The sequence below is a fragment of the Calypte anna genome, chromosome 1, assembly GCF_003957555.1.
Source record: "Calypte anna isolate BGI_N300 chromosome 1, bCalAnn1_v1.p, whole genome shotgun sequence".
Taxonomy (NCBI): Eukaryota; Metazoa; Chordata; class Aves; order Apodiformes; family Trochilidae; genus Calypte; species Calypte anna.
The window spans coordinates 184,018,612-184,033,797 of NC_044244.1; the positions used below are offsets into that span (position 1 = coordinate 184,018,612).

The window sequence follows — 15,186 nt, forward strand, 5'->3', positions numbered from 1 at the left end:
TGGCACCAAGCGTGTCAGAGTTCAAGGAGGATCTGCAAAATGCTTTTAGTAATATGGTTTAATAAGAGATAGTCCTGGGAGGAACTGGGATTTGGAGTCAATACTCCTTGTGGGTCCCATCCAACTCAAGATATTCTATGATTCTATGACCTGTTTGAATACTAAGATGATCTAGAGCTATTACATTTATTTCAAATTAATGTAATACAAAAAATATTCAAATCAAATTACTCTCTAGAGCAGTTCAGCATAATAACTTCATCTCCCGTTGGTTTACTGTAAGATTCTTCAAGTTTACTCTAAAATGCAGAGGACTCTGCTAAAAGAAGGATACAAAGCTGTCACAATGAGAGAGCTAATGTACCTCTTCAGCAATGACAGGCTGAGAGAGTTGAGGTTGTTCAGCCTGAAGAGGAAATGACTCAGGAGAAACCTTAGAGCAGCCTTCCAGTGCCTGAAGGGAGTCTACAAGAAGGCTGGGGAGGGACTTTTCACAATGGTGTGTAGTGACAGGATGAGGTGCAATGGCTTTAAAATAGAGCAGAGTAGATTTAGATAGGATATTAGTAAGAAGTTCTTTACTGTAAGGGTGCTGAAACACTGGAACATATTGCATAGAGATGTTCAAGAGGCTCCATCCCTGGAGTCATTCAAGGTCAGACTTCACAGGGCTCGGAGCAACCTGATCTAGATTTTTTCTTGGACTACAAGTGATAAACACATCCATCTACAAGTATAGCCCTTTTGTTGTTAAAGGATACAACAAACATTAAACTGACTTAAATGATATCAGAATAGCTTAGGTGATAGTAATATGATCCTGTTGCTTTCGTAACATCATATTCTCAATTATAATCTTAGTCATCTAACTCAATTATTTTAAGGGTCTTTTCCAACCAAAATGATTCTATGATTATATGCTAAAAGTAGACAGTTGATAAGTGAATAAACAAAAACATGGCTTTTTCATTATTTCAGGCAGGAATGCATTTTAATTGTAAATTTTCTCACATTTGTTCTATTCTGACTGGAGAGCACTCATATCTGTATCAATTTCTTTATTTTACCTTGCATTTATGGCTCAGACACAAATGACCTACACATCCTAAGGTCTTTCCATTTTTTCATCTAACCCATCATCTGACCAAGAGTTCTTCCTCTCCCATTACTAATATGTTATAAAAAAAATCATCCTCCTCATTGGAAAGTTTACCTCAGACCTGCATGAACTAAGCAGTACACACTATTCCTAAGCTAGCTAGTAACTCCTTAATCAAAATTAATTCAATCATGCAATGTTTGAGTCTTAAATCTTGGTTACTGTTGGAAACTCAAGTGATTACAGTTTGCAATATGGTAATAAAACCCTGCCTGTGACTCGAGGCTGGCAAAACCAGTTCTGAGCTCCTGGAGTCCATCTTTCCAACGCTGCTGATGGCGAAGCAGGTCAACATTCATGAGAGATATAACCTGACAGAAGAATTTTAAAGGATAATAAGTATATTAATTGCCACATAAATGAAAGGAAGGGTAAAGGAAGCTATAAGAGATGTGATTTTAATCTCTTTTAGAACATTTACCTTTTCAATGAAGTTTGTGTGCCACTTTCTTAGTTTTCTATTTTCAGTGGACAGACGTTCAGCAGCAGCTTGGAGTTTTTTGATATAAGCTTCTAGCTCTCTAGGACTATCCCACGTTATTTGAGCATTTCCTCCAGGACCAGATTTTGAATGCTTGAAAAACATACTTTTGTAAGGTTTAAAGACAAATATAGTCTACCAACTAGCATTTAGCAAGTGATATCATGAGAAAGATAGCTTTACTCCTTGTAAAAATCAGAGGACCTTTCTCTCATTAATGCGCTAGAGAAACAGTAATCTGGCAAATCATCAACATGTGGACATATGATTATAGCTAAATCAAAGCACTGGGGAAGGATTAATGCCAGGTTCTTAACAGACTGAAATAAATCCACTGATGTTAAGACTCCTTCCCCACACACATAAGCAGGCATCTTAAGCAAAGAGGTTACCTTAAACGTCTCTTTTCCCCTTCTTCACAGACCAAAACCAAAATGTAACAGTAATAATTGCTATCCACCTTTTTATGATGAAATATTTTTTTTAAATTACGCTGCAAAATTCTACTGACTCATAAACAGCTTTAAGGAGTTCAGTTTCTCTGATCTTTTTTTCAAGATTATTGGGTTCTTATGCCTTTTGCTAAGTTTACAGTAGAAAATCAGAAGATAAAAGTTTCTGAAATTACATAACTGGACATATTCCTAAAAGATGTAGGGCAGAAAACATAACAAACAAGAGGTTATGTTGTGCTGTTGAACAGTTTTGCACAATCACTGTCTCAGGATCTGTACATTAATAGAATCTGTGATATAATCTGCTGTCAGCCCAAGGAAAATTTAAAAGACAGCTTCAGAACTTTTGCCAGGACACTTCTGAACCTAAAGTTTAGTCTGGAATCTTCATCATTTTGTGTGAATTAATCCCAACACCAACATCTCTCCTACTTTCAGCCCCATTCTTATATTCTGTTTTGAAAAATGTTTTTAAGGAGCAAGTTTCCAATCATTTCTGTAATGCTTGCTCTAGAGGCATTATTTACCTGCTCAATTACAGTTTTACATGCATGTTATAATTCCCCAGCCATTCTCTCAGTATAAGAGTGCTAGAAGAGGAAGAACTGCCTCAAACTGATCAAAACTAGTAAAAGGAAATTCATGATATACAATATATATATATATATATATGTATCTAGACCATATCTAGAGATATGTCTTTAAAAAACTGTAGGTTATTTTTAAATTCCTATTGTCCCTTCAAAGAAGGAAAATTAAAATAAATAAATAAATTCCTCTAAATCATTACTTAAAAGAATCTAAAATTTCTTTAGGTACAAGGACATTCCTAGCAATTATTAAAGAAATTCTTCTCAAAGCACTATATTATGTCTAAAACAAACGCACTGTAATAAACTGCATAAATAAATCAGTAATCAGGCAGATTCAAAGATTCTTTGTTCTTAATCTAGAACAGAAAATATCTACCTTTAACCTGCCAAAACATGAATTAGAAATACTAAAGAGAATTACAAAATATACAGAGCTTTAATAACAACCAAGGCATTGAAGCCATTCCTTAATACTAATTTATCACCAGATTAAAGTAAATGTTATTTTATTAAAATACACCAAAGTAATATCTATAACTGTTAAAACAGGAGTTACAATCCCAGCTATTAAGGAATTGACATAATTTTGGTTCGTGTGTAAATCCTACTACTAAAATAATTCCTTAGAGAGCATATTACACTAATATCCAGAGTAAAAAGGATTAAGGGTTTTTTCAAATTACAAAACAAAAGAAAAGGCCCAGCAATTTCAATGAATGCTAATTAAACACATGGTATTGCTTGTATGGGAAGGCTGCATACCCTAAAAGCCCTGAAATAAACACAGAAAAAGCAGCACGGAATATACAGATAACAAAATGCAAAGAGAGAAGAATTTTTTCACCTTAATTATCTGTTCAAATGCTAGAGCAGACTGCAACATCATTGGCTTCTGACTCTCAATCATTTGTTGATCAATAGAATTATAAAAATGTGCTACCTGTAAAAACGAAGAGATTAAATTTACAGGAACTGTTAAAAGTATTGATTTAACAAGTGAGTGCAATATAAGATATTTCTGAAAGTATTGTTCAGTCGGCACCTATAAGAACTGAGAATTAACCATAAAAGTAAAATGTTTACAAATATGAAGTATATATGCAATATACTAATGTGATCCTACTTCCTTGTCTAGACAAATTCTAGTAGCAAAAAAGACTGCTAGTTACATATGTTTGAGGTTGTTATACTTCACCTTAAGTGAAATAGGCCTAGTTGATGATTTATTGTAAGTGGTATAGCTGCACTGTTTGATGCAAATGTAGGCACCTAGTGGCACTTCAGAAGCCTTCAATTATCTATGACATTTGCCAGGATATGACCCAAGACCTAAAATATATCTGTTTACTTCCAGATTGGCAGCTGGAGTATGAAGGATAGCCTACACCTTAGTTCAGCTGTCCACACAGCCATCTAGTGCTTTTTGAAATTACTGAGGTTTCTGTTTGGGCACCTGTCAATGATTGAGATGCTTGGGTATCTTGTGGGTCTTTTGCCATTTCTGCCTTAGCTGTGCAGGTATCTCAGATACCAGTGACACCTCCTATGGAACTGAACTGAGCCTGTCTAACTGCATAAGAATTTTACCCACTTATGCATATTTATTCCTGCATCTTACACAAACAGAAGAAAACTTGACATGGCCATTCAACTGAAATGAAAGCCAAATAAAAACTTACGTAGCATTAAGTACAGACAAAAATAACCCTTAAAAAAAACAAGTACACTTTTCCATTAAAATACTTCCTAATATATTTTCAGTTGGAAATTAATAATGGTGAGGACAAGCTGGTCCATTTTATGACCAGCATTTTCCTTCAGTTATACTAATCAGAAACTGAGACTAAAATGAGATCAATTAATTACCTGTCTTATTTTTGTATATCTATATACTTATTTCACATGGCTTTAATGCTATCATTCATTCGGTTTCAAAAGAATACACATTCCAAAATTGTAAAGCATTTCTTTATTTTTGTTGCATTTTAAGGACTTAACTAAGAAACAAGTCACTTCTGGAAACACAGCAAAGAGCTTAACCACACAGTCAGAAAAGATAATGCTTTAGAAAAGTGGTACTATTAAAGCTGGGAAGTCAGAATAGGAAGTTATTATGACATTTAATCTTATACCTGTTTGAGGATGACTGCCTGCTTGCAGAACTTTTGTGCAGTGTTTGCAACATGCTGTATCTTAGCTGGTACAGCAAATCCAAGTGCTGATAGCTGACGTACTTCTCTTAGGAGAGTCACCAAACGATCTGAATAAAGAATGTTTAATATTCCAGAAACATGATCCAACTCCATTACAGGACTATTAGCTTGGATGCTAAATCAAAATCAAATTAAACATATTATTAAATATAATTTGATTATGATCCTTTCTTAGAAGCATTTCATAATAATACAATACAGAATTCTAAAAAGTCTGATGTCATTTTATTATGCTTTCCTATGTTTATTAAAACTTCAATTTGTTCAGAAATTATTCCTTTTTTGTACCAAAGTAATGCTTTTACCACCATCCTTCTATGCGTCTTTCATAAAAATTTCATATTTACTCATTTTTCTTTTTTTTCACTTTTTTTCACATCTTTTCCTAGTTGTTATATCCACTGCATTCCCTTTTGCACTAGATGCACTAATTTTCTTTTTAATTAATCTCTTCACATATTTCAAATTATCAGAGTAACAAAACATATGTTACTAATAAATTAGATGACTGATATTTATTGGAGTGATGAATCTATTTATTTACTATATTTGAGTGTTTTTCATAAAATAAAAGTTTACACCAAAGTATTAACTCCTGTATCCTCTGAAACTGCAAACTGTTTTCAAAGAAAATCTGCAACACTTAAGGATGCAGACAGAAGCTACGTGGCCAACCAATCAAAACCAAAAAATTATAGTATATTTGAGTATCTCATAAAGTAATTTAATTATTTTGGTGAACACAATTAATGAGGTTTAAATTGATTTTCTTTTTCTTCTTTCATCTGCTCTGTTTTACACTGCAGAATTACCTATGAATAACAATTAATTTGTTACTCTACAAGTGGCATCTGAACATCACAGCTCTGCTCTCATCTTGTTCCTAGTCATTATCACTCTGTGTATTACAGTGGATAACCAGTAGTAACAGCAAGCAAACCAAACATGTATTTTCAGGTACTGACAGGAACTGAGAGGTTAGTTATTAACACTACACTGTATACTTCACCTTATCAACCAAGCCTGGCAAGGTGACGAAATGTAAATGAACTTTTCCACTTGGATTCTCCAGTCATTCCATACAGATTTCAGCATAAACATTTTTTAAATAAGAATGTATTTACCTAAGTCCTGACTTGGGATTTGATAATTCTGAATGGATATTTCTAGACCAATCATCAAATTGTTCTTGTTCATATACTTTTAACTGTTGGAGAAAAGAATCTGCACTTCGATGAAAAGTCTGAAATCCAGGTAAGTCAGACAGAAGAGCCTCTGCCAGCTTGATAGCATCATCCACCTTAAACAAAGAAGGGAAGCTTAACTGCCCCATATTTAATCAGAAGAGAAAAATCATAACATAAATCAGTATTATAAAAAATCCAAGTGGGATTCAAAAACCAATTAGAAGGAAAGGGAATACTTAATTGTTTCACAGAGGTCAAAGTCTCATTACAGTAAATTGGGTCTGAATAAATTGTCCCCCACCAGTGTTTACACTATTAAGATGCCTCAGAGTATCCCACTTCATCTTTACTTAATTCTCCACACAGGCACAGATCTCACATGTATCCTTTGTTGCACCTATCAAGTCCATGCCAGTGGAATTTCAAATGGGATTTCAGATCTTCATGTGGACAAATTAATCAAAACCCTAGTAAATACAAACAGTGGAGACTTGAGAGCTATTAAAAAAACAGCCCAGCTTTCAAGTAGGCACAAAACTGACAGACATCAGCTGAACAGAGCTGCTCTCTGGGTGTTTAGCAGACCAAGCAGAAGAAATAATTGTGAAGCCCGAGCTGCTGCTGTTCTCTGTAGGACACATAACAAAGTATCACCTTTAATACTTCCATCCTATGTCATATTCAGCCGAAATAGGCCAATGAGATTACTGCAAATAAATGGTGAATGAAAAAAAAAAAAAAACAAAAACCAAACCAAAACAAAACAAAACAAAAAATGGGCTAATAGTTATTCTGGGATAAGTAACCTCTAGTCTCACCCTTATACTGTAAATGGCACTTTTGTTCACAGAAAACATTTTAACTAGCTGCTACTTTTCAAAAACATTCCAGATTTTCCAACTAAAGTATAAATACAAAATAACAAAACAAATTAAAATAAGAGTGGAATATGTTTTTAGCTCATTATGTTGTAAGGGAACATAGTATCATTTGTAATTCACTGTTGCTACAATCTGTAGTAAATTCCCTGCAAGGAACTGACTGAAACAATTCAAGCACAAAATCCTTTTGATTTCAAGGGGAAACTACACAGATTAGTGGTAACAAGTGAGAATTAGGATTTTGGATATCTGTAAATTTTAAATAAATTTTTACAGTTCAAACTACAGAGTAAAATTTAACAAAAACATCTCCCAAAGTTTTGGTCTCTTTGTTTGCAGAAAAAGTCATAAAAGCAGGCAGTACAGTGTATTACAAAACAGCTGTCTTCCAGGTCACTTTATAAAACTCAACTTAGGAAGCAGCACCACTGATAAGGAAGTCTGTGTACATAATTCTTGCAAAGTCCACGGTTTTCCTGTGGAGAATTCCCCACAGAAATCTCAAATACTGTGTTTGACATCATTTGATAATATTGCATATAAATAGTAATGGAATCTTTTACCTTCAGCTCCAGCTGTCGTACCCATACGATGTTATTGACAACTTCAGACAGGTTTTTGCCTGACAGCGGTCCAGAAACATCACCAGCAACACCATGGCATCGAGTTTCAAAGTCTGTCTGATAGTCTAACACAAACAAAAGATCAGAAACCTAATAGAAAAACCTTATAATTATTACTGTACTTACAAAAACATACTAAGGATACTGACATTATTCTAAAAGTAAATATTTAAAATATAAGAATATGTTGTTAGATATTAAATATAATAAATATATATTATCTTATAAATATAACATTATTTTTTATTTTAAAAATATATCTAATATTTAAAAAAACTCATGCCATTTTTAAAATAATTTTTACCTTCGACATAATCTTTCAGTTTTGCTAGCAGTGTTTCCCTTTCAAAAAGCAATTCTTTGCTTATATTTGGATGCTTTATCAGTTCCTTGTATTTCTGAAATGTTTGGAGAAGCTGGAATATGAAATTTTAAAAAGTTATCTGTCTCCTGAGAAAAAAATAAACATATTCTGAATCTACTCATCAGTGCTGCTCACAAGTACTGTCTCTGTCTCTAAGTACTTATTCCTGTGCTCTAAACTGATTATTTAAGAATTCAGTAACTTTACCTATAGGAATATTTTCAGACTACAAAAATATCCATACCTGCTGAGGACTGTCCTGAATTTCTGAAATAAATTTCTTCAGTTTGCTTGCCATTTTTTGTTCTGCTGGTGCAATAATTCTTTCATACTGAGAAACTGCTGCTTTCCATAACGGCTGGAGATGAGGAGTTCATATGTTAGTTTAGGACTACCCATATATATAATAAAGTTCATAGAAAGAATGTGAATAAATTAGAAATAAGCATCATACCTCCGTGTAAGGATTATAGTGTACAGGATTTAGGCCAGCAAAGGGTTCAAACACTTGGGCAGGATGTAAAGCATTTTGTTCTCCAGCTGGCAAAAATAATGTAAGCTTTTCGTGCAATGTTCTAACACTCAGCACCTACAATGCAAAGTATACTTTATACATACAACGTTTTTTTACATAAAACATTTTTAAGCAAAACACACAAGCAGCACATCCCATCTCTTTCCTTTTTACAAGAAACTTTTGGAAAGCTCAGGCAAATGTGAATTATGGAATGCTGACTCTCAAAAGACTATACAAGAGTTTTAATTCCTTTTTTCAACATATAAAGAAGCCCCTTAATTCTGTGTGTAATGAAATAAATGTGTGCGATTCAAGTATTTACCTCATGAAGGCGTTTGCCAAGTCTGGCTAACATTTCAGGGAAATATTTCTCATTTTTCCATGGATGTAGAGTATAGCGCTGCCACAGTTGTCCAGTTAGGTACTGACAAGCTGACACCCACTGCTCACAAATCAAGATGCCACCCTTTAGATTTTCTTTAACACTGTGAAAAGCATCCTCCCACAGATTTAAAGCTGTTAATTTTCTCTGAACATATCTACCTAGTGAGCCACCTAGGACACAAAAAATATACAAAAGTAGCAGGTTACGTTGATTGAAAATAATTTCTTTAAACTCTACACCAAGTTCTAAACACATTTTTAAAAACTAGTACAATGCCTTAATTTCAAAATGAACAGATGTATCAGTAACTGGCTGTTTTGTTTCAGATTTAATACATTTCTTAATTACATCCAACTTAAATGAAGGTAGGTCCAGCATCAGAAGCTGGTGGATCTACACACAAGCATCTGCCTTTACCAGCAGTAATAGCCACAGCTGGCTGCCCCCAGCAACCCCTCCCTGCAGGCACACACACCTCTGGCAGCAGCAGACAAACTCAGTCTTATGCCTGTCCCAAAATCTGAGACTGCTGTGTTGAGAATGAGGGAAGCAGACTCTGCACATCCTGCCCTCACCTCCACACAAACTGGATTAACCTTCAAATGAGGGTTTGAGCAAATAAATTTTCTCCTCTCAGAGAAAGACAAGAAGTCAAATAGAAGGAAGACAAATCCAGTCCCCAGCTGAAAAGTATCCAACTCATCATCTTCCCAAGCACGTGAGGGCATCTACCAGAATGGGCTGAATTATTGGATAGTATAAGGCAAATAATACTCATGGATCATAACTACAAGAAGAAAGCACCTTAATGCTGTAGGTGCCTTTAGGAGGAGGAAGCTCAAGGATTCATTTTACTTTTTTCTCAACTGTTCATTTAATAAAGACTCCATAAAAGTTTACCTATTATATCCAAGAGATTATGCATGCGTGGCTGTGGATAAGGCTCATGTTCTGTTTGTCTCCACACATTATCAACAGTATCCTTTGTAGTTTCCACCAAATCCACAACTTCAAATAGTGACAAACTATCCAAGTTGTAATAATCCTGGAAAAAATATCCTTAATACAAGTATGTTGCAAATTGTATTACAGAAACACTTCTGCTTTTCTGAAGCTGGCAATTGCTATGATTTCCTGCATTTTATTGCATAGAATATGGTATAACCCTATTAAATAACAAGTATTTGTCATTTGTCAAGTTTATTCATGTAAGGACTGCATTCATTATAATCCTCTGCACTGTCACTTTTCCTTTTTGAAACCTGATTAGCCATCTTCTGGTTCACAAACTGTAGCATACTGTTGCATTTCTACAGAATCTCTTAGGATTCAATGGTCAAATCTGCTCCAAATTAAATTGGACTATTGCAGTATTGAGACTACAAACTATATACAAGTAATTTAAAGTAAGATTTTATCTAATAAAAAATAACTATGTAGTTATATATTCAAATACTGGAAAAGAGGACACATATACTGACATATGTTTCACAAGAAGAGTATTTTTACTAAGTCTATATATTTTACTAAGTCAAATATATCACTGATCACACAAAAGAAAACGTACTTTAGCAATGTCCTCAAAAAGGTCCTTAAAATGAGCAGCTCTCTCCTTACTACACCATTTACCTCCACGATGAGAACATTCTATCCAAAACTGAAATTCATCTGTTGGTGTAAGTATAGCTGCAAATAATAATATAAAAAACATTAAATATGAAATATACAAATAGTCACAGAATATTTTCAGTCAGAACATACATTCTGAAACAAATTTTTACTACATGGCTACGTAATTATATTTCCACTTCTGACTCCGACAAGATGTAGTATAAAATTTCTACCAAGAGACCAAAGTTGATCGGCCCTAACATAACCTGCTGTATTTCACACTCTGCAGTCACTGGGATAATCAAGACTGAAAACTAAACCCATAGATAAATTATTAGCTCTTAATTTAAAATTAACTACAAAAGACATAACTGCAAAGCAAACCTCGCACATCATCTTCACTGAATTTTGCTCCTGTGTAGTTAGGATCTGATCTTCTGAGAACAGTACCCAAGCCAGCCTCAAGCTCACTTAAAAGTTTCTGGAGTTTGGGATCAAATGTTTCACTCCATCGCTCATCCTGCAGTAAAAGTATTAAAAAGATTTCAATCACACTCACGTGATTGAACAATTACTATTTTGTTTCCATTCATCTTCTAAAAAAAAGAAAAAAATTATTCAGATTAATAGCAGTAACACATCGTGGGGCAATATTATATTAATTTCTTTTAAAGTCAAGGAAAAGCACCTCCTTCTTTTCACTTAACAATTCAGAATGATACTGTAAAAAAAATTTATCACAAAGTCAGTTTTGAGGCTTCTAAAGGCACTTCGAAAATGTGTTCAGAACTCTCTTATTAAATTCTCTTAAGTTAAAAAAAATTAAATTTACTTCTGCAGCGGAACTCAGAAATCATTAGAGTAAAATATGAAAGGTTACTGTGTTTTTTGAAATTTTTTTTATTAATAGTATGACATACAGAATATCAAAAAATATTTAAATTATGGAACTGTTCAGCTTATGAAATGCAGACATGGTCACTGCTTTTGACAAAAAAATCCACATGGAAATATATTCTCTAATGGAACAGACGGAAGAGCCTCAGAATGTTTCTTTAAAGCTAACTGAGAAAAGTGCAGCTGTATAAATTATTCTGTAGTCTAGCACACTGCTCTACCACATATTATGGAACCACAGTTTGCATGACACTGACTTATGCATTTCACACAAAATGTAAGAATACCTAAAACAAGAAAAGGTGACAAGATCAGAACCATTGGTTGAAATGAGTTAGGAGTTGCTGTCTCCATTTGCCACCACTGCCCAGTGTATTCAACATTTCTAGTCAGGCATATATATGATCAGAATTCTCCTCTCATCCTTACTGATAGGAGGTAAAATATATTCTTTGAAATCAGAACTATCATCTATTATTTAAGCACTTAAATTATTTTCTTTTTAGGACATTAAATATTTACCTCAGAATAGTTAACCTTCCAAGGAATTTCACTGTTTCAATATAAATCTACACAACATTTAAATTGGTGTTTGCTCACCTTCAGTAATACTGGTGCAAAAACTTGTCGTACTGCTTGATAAAGGGTGTTAATTGGTGAATCTAGCATTGATGACACAAGAATATTACTATGAAGATTATCTTCTGTAATTACATCAGGCCGTAGCTTAAAGAAGACCAACACATTCTTTGAACCAGTAGCTTCGATCTGCAATAATGAACAAGACAGAGTTTGTTTAGAAAACTGACACTGACAGCACACTACACTAACTTGGGTACAGAAATATTTACATCAAGAAAAAAAAATTATAAACCTCCATACTACTCGCTATGGGCTTGATATAACATTGTAATAATATTTGATTTACACAGAAAATGAAAACTTTTATTATATTCATACCTGAGTTCATAGGAACCTGAATTCCAACACCAAATACATAATGCCTTTCTCATTATAGAATATTTGTAAATACCATAATTATTTGCACCATTTTAATTCTGGAAAGCCCGCTTACTACTTTCTGGAGAAACTCCAGAAACTCCCATCTTGTGCCTAGAGAAAACTAAGCATGAAGTCTATCTTTTTAATTGCATTTTTATGTTACATAGTTTTAGAAATATTTTCCTAAATAGTCAGTATCCAAGTCTGTAAATACAAAGCTGTATTGCAATTCACAGATTTCTCAAGGACAAAGAAAGGCATGCTCCTTCATCAGTAAAATCCTGACTTGTAACGTGACTTGTTCCCTTCACAATACAACTTATAAGTTCCAAAAGCTGCAATAAAATCAACTATTGAAACAATCTGTGGCAGAGAAAAATTCATAAAACAAGATAACATTATTAAACATCCAATCAGCCAATAGCAAAAAAGGTACACTAGCTGAAAACACAGATTCTGTGCAATTCTATACATCTTTTAACTTTTTTTTTTCTGTTAAAAGCGAGCTAGTAAAAGCAGCTTCTGATTTTGCTCAACAGTATCAATTTTACTTTATAATCAGGTCCTCCCTAGCCCAACACCTACATATGTTATTTCACCGAGACAACAGGTACACATTAGAGCCCCTATACCCATCTGATCCTCCACAGCTGCTTTGTGGCTTTGGGTATTACACAGCGGTTCAGCCGCACACCCCAAAACCTGGTACACGTAAATGCCCGTTCTTGAATCAACAAAGCAAACCTCACAAACTACACACAGACAATGACACCAGGTAGCAAAGTTACTGCTCCGCACAGAAGTTTACATTGTACAATCCCTCAGAGCATAAAACCAGTGTGACTGACACAAAGCCCTGGGGGCTGCCCGTACACCCACGAGCACCGCAGAGCGGGCACCACGCTGTGTCCTGACCACACAGGGACATCCACTGCACATCGCACCCCACAGCACCACTCGGGTCACTCAGCCACTCGATGAACACAAACACTCAGAGAAGGACATTCCACACAATGAACCTCATTTTTGCTCACAGCTGAACACATCCATCTACAAAATGCATGATTTGGACAACAACAACAAAAAAAACCCCTCAAGACTTGTCCAGTATCAGCCCACGTGCCACACGCTGAGCCACGCTTCCTGCTGGACATCGACAACGCAACCCTCCCGGCCACCTGCAGGCAACACTGCCCAGAACCAACCCAAACATCAGACTCCCCCTGGCATTGGCACCAGTTTAACATCCCATTCTCCAGCATTCACACAGCACCAATATGCCGCACATGGAAAGCTACGTATCAGCACGGGCACAACATCCTAACAAAAACATCACGCAGCTGACCATGTGGGATTCACAGACTCCCGGGCCAATAATTTATGCAGCAGACACCAAGACCAGCACAGGTATTTGCAGTAGGAAGTAGGAGCCAAATCAGGCACCCGTCTGTTATGAGCAGTAAGCCTGGGCTGGCCCCAGGCTCTGCATCCCCGCTGGCAGACCGGGATGTGGTGGGCACGCTGGATCCGCAGGTGGCTGAACACCCTCTCTGGACACGCCGGTACCTTGTTGGAGGCGGTGAGGTGGCTGCCCGAGAGCTGCACGACGAGGAGGAACTCGTTGCCGTCATCAAGGAATCTGGTCAGCTCCGGACGGGAATGGAGCTCCGCGGCCAGAGCACTGGAACCCGCAGCCGGATCCAGTCCGAAGTAGTTGGCAGCCGTGGCCGAAATAAAGCGCTTCCTCTTGTCCCTCTCCCCGGCCATACCGGCAAGACGCACCGTCCCAGGCAGGATCACGGCGGGAGTGGATCCAGAACCCCACGGGAGTACATGGAGGGGCTGACGGGAGAAAACCCAGCGTGCGGAGGGTGGGAAGGACGTTGGCTCACGGTGGGGCACAGGGCAAGGCCCGAGGCCTCTCGGCGTCCCTGCGTTGCCAGGACCCGTCACTATGGTGACTGAAAATGGCGGCCCTGGCGAGCTTGGTTCGGCTGGCAGCGGGCAGGCGCCGCACCGCCCTCCCGGCGCAGAGGAAGGCAGCGCCCGGCACTCGGCAGCCGCTAGGCTGAGCTTGGCGGGCGGGGCCGGGGGCGTTCCAGCCCGCGGGGCCGTGACCCGCCGGCGGGCGACTTCTGCGGGCAGTCCCGGGGCTGCTTCAGGGGGAGTGGTTACGGCGGGCACACACAGATCATCTGCACGGCGCGGCGGCAGCTGCATCGGGTACCCGGGGCTCAGCGGCTTCACAGGGCTCCGCCGTGCCTGGCAGAGCCGCGGCGTGCTGCATGGCTTTTCTCTCGGAGCCTTGGAAGCCTCTCTCCGGCCTCAGCTGCATCACGGAGTCACGGACACCGCGGTACTGCGGATGATTCTCGCTTCTCCACGGCCCCGCTACGGGCCTGTGGTTCCCAGCTTGGCGGTTCTGCGGAACCACCACTATGGAACGGCTGCGGGCCCGGCCCAGAGGAGGCTGTGGACGAGTGCTCAGAGCACCCAGACCTGGGCCAGCAGGAAGGAGCTGCAGAGGAATGGCCACTGAGAGCCACCCCACAGCCCCCGGGCTCCTCCCGCCTCAGGGACTCTCGCCCGGCAGCACGGCCTCCTGGAGCTGGATTGGGTTTCCAGATTGGAGACTGGCTGTAAGGGACAACGGGCGAGGAGCCACGAGCGATAAAACTCAATACTGTAGAATAAATCTGAACCGCGATAAATTGCGATGGCGTTTTGTGTTCCACACCGGGAGCCCGGCGGGTCCTGCGGGCTCCAGATCCGCCCCCAGCAGCTGCGCTTGGCAGCGCGGGGCCGGGTTATCCGCTCT

General features: G+C 37.8%; 1 protein-coding gene across 1 annotated transcript in view; it reads right to left on the reverse strand.

The window, feature by feature from the left end:
- The window catches only part of DYNC2H1 (dynein cytoplasmic 2 heavy chain 1), a 151,584-nt gene extending 137,197 nt beyond the window's left edge, over positions 1-14,387 (reverse strand). Inside the window, 15 exon segments of the mRNA XM_030446994.1 lie at positions 1,372-1,470; positions 1,581-1,733; positions 3,533-3,628; positions 4,821-5,016; positions 6,026-6,201; positions 7,533-7,657; positions 7,897-8,008; positions 8,201-8,314; positions 8,411-8,545; positions 8,796-9,028; positions 9,759-9,903; positions 10,426-10,544; positions 10,854-10,989; positions 11,967-12,134; positions 13,935-14,387. Of these exon segments, the coding sequence (XP_030302854.1) occupies positions 1,372-1,470; positions 1,581-1,733; positions 3,533-3,628; positions 4,821-5,016; positions 6,026-6,201; positions 7,533-7,657; positions 7,897-8,008; positions 8,201-8,314; positions 8,411-8,545; positions 8,796-9,028; positions 9,759-9,903; positions 10,426-10,544; positions 10,854-10,989; positions 11,967-12,134; positions 13,935-14,135 (2,208 nt within the window). The 5' untranslated portion in view covers positions 14,136-14,387.
- Positions 14,388-15,186: the final 799 nt, after the last annotated feature.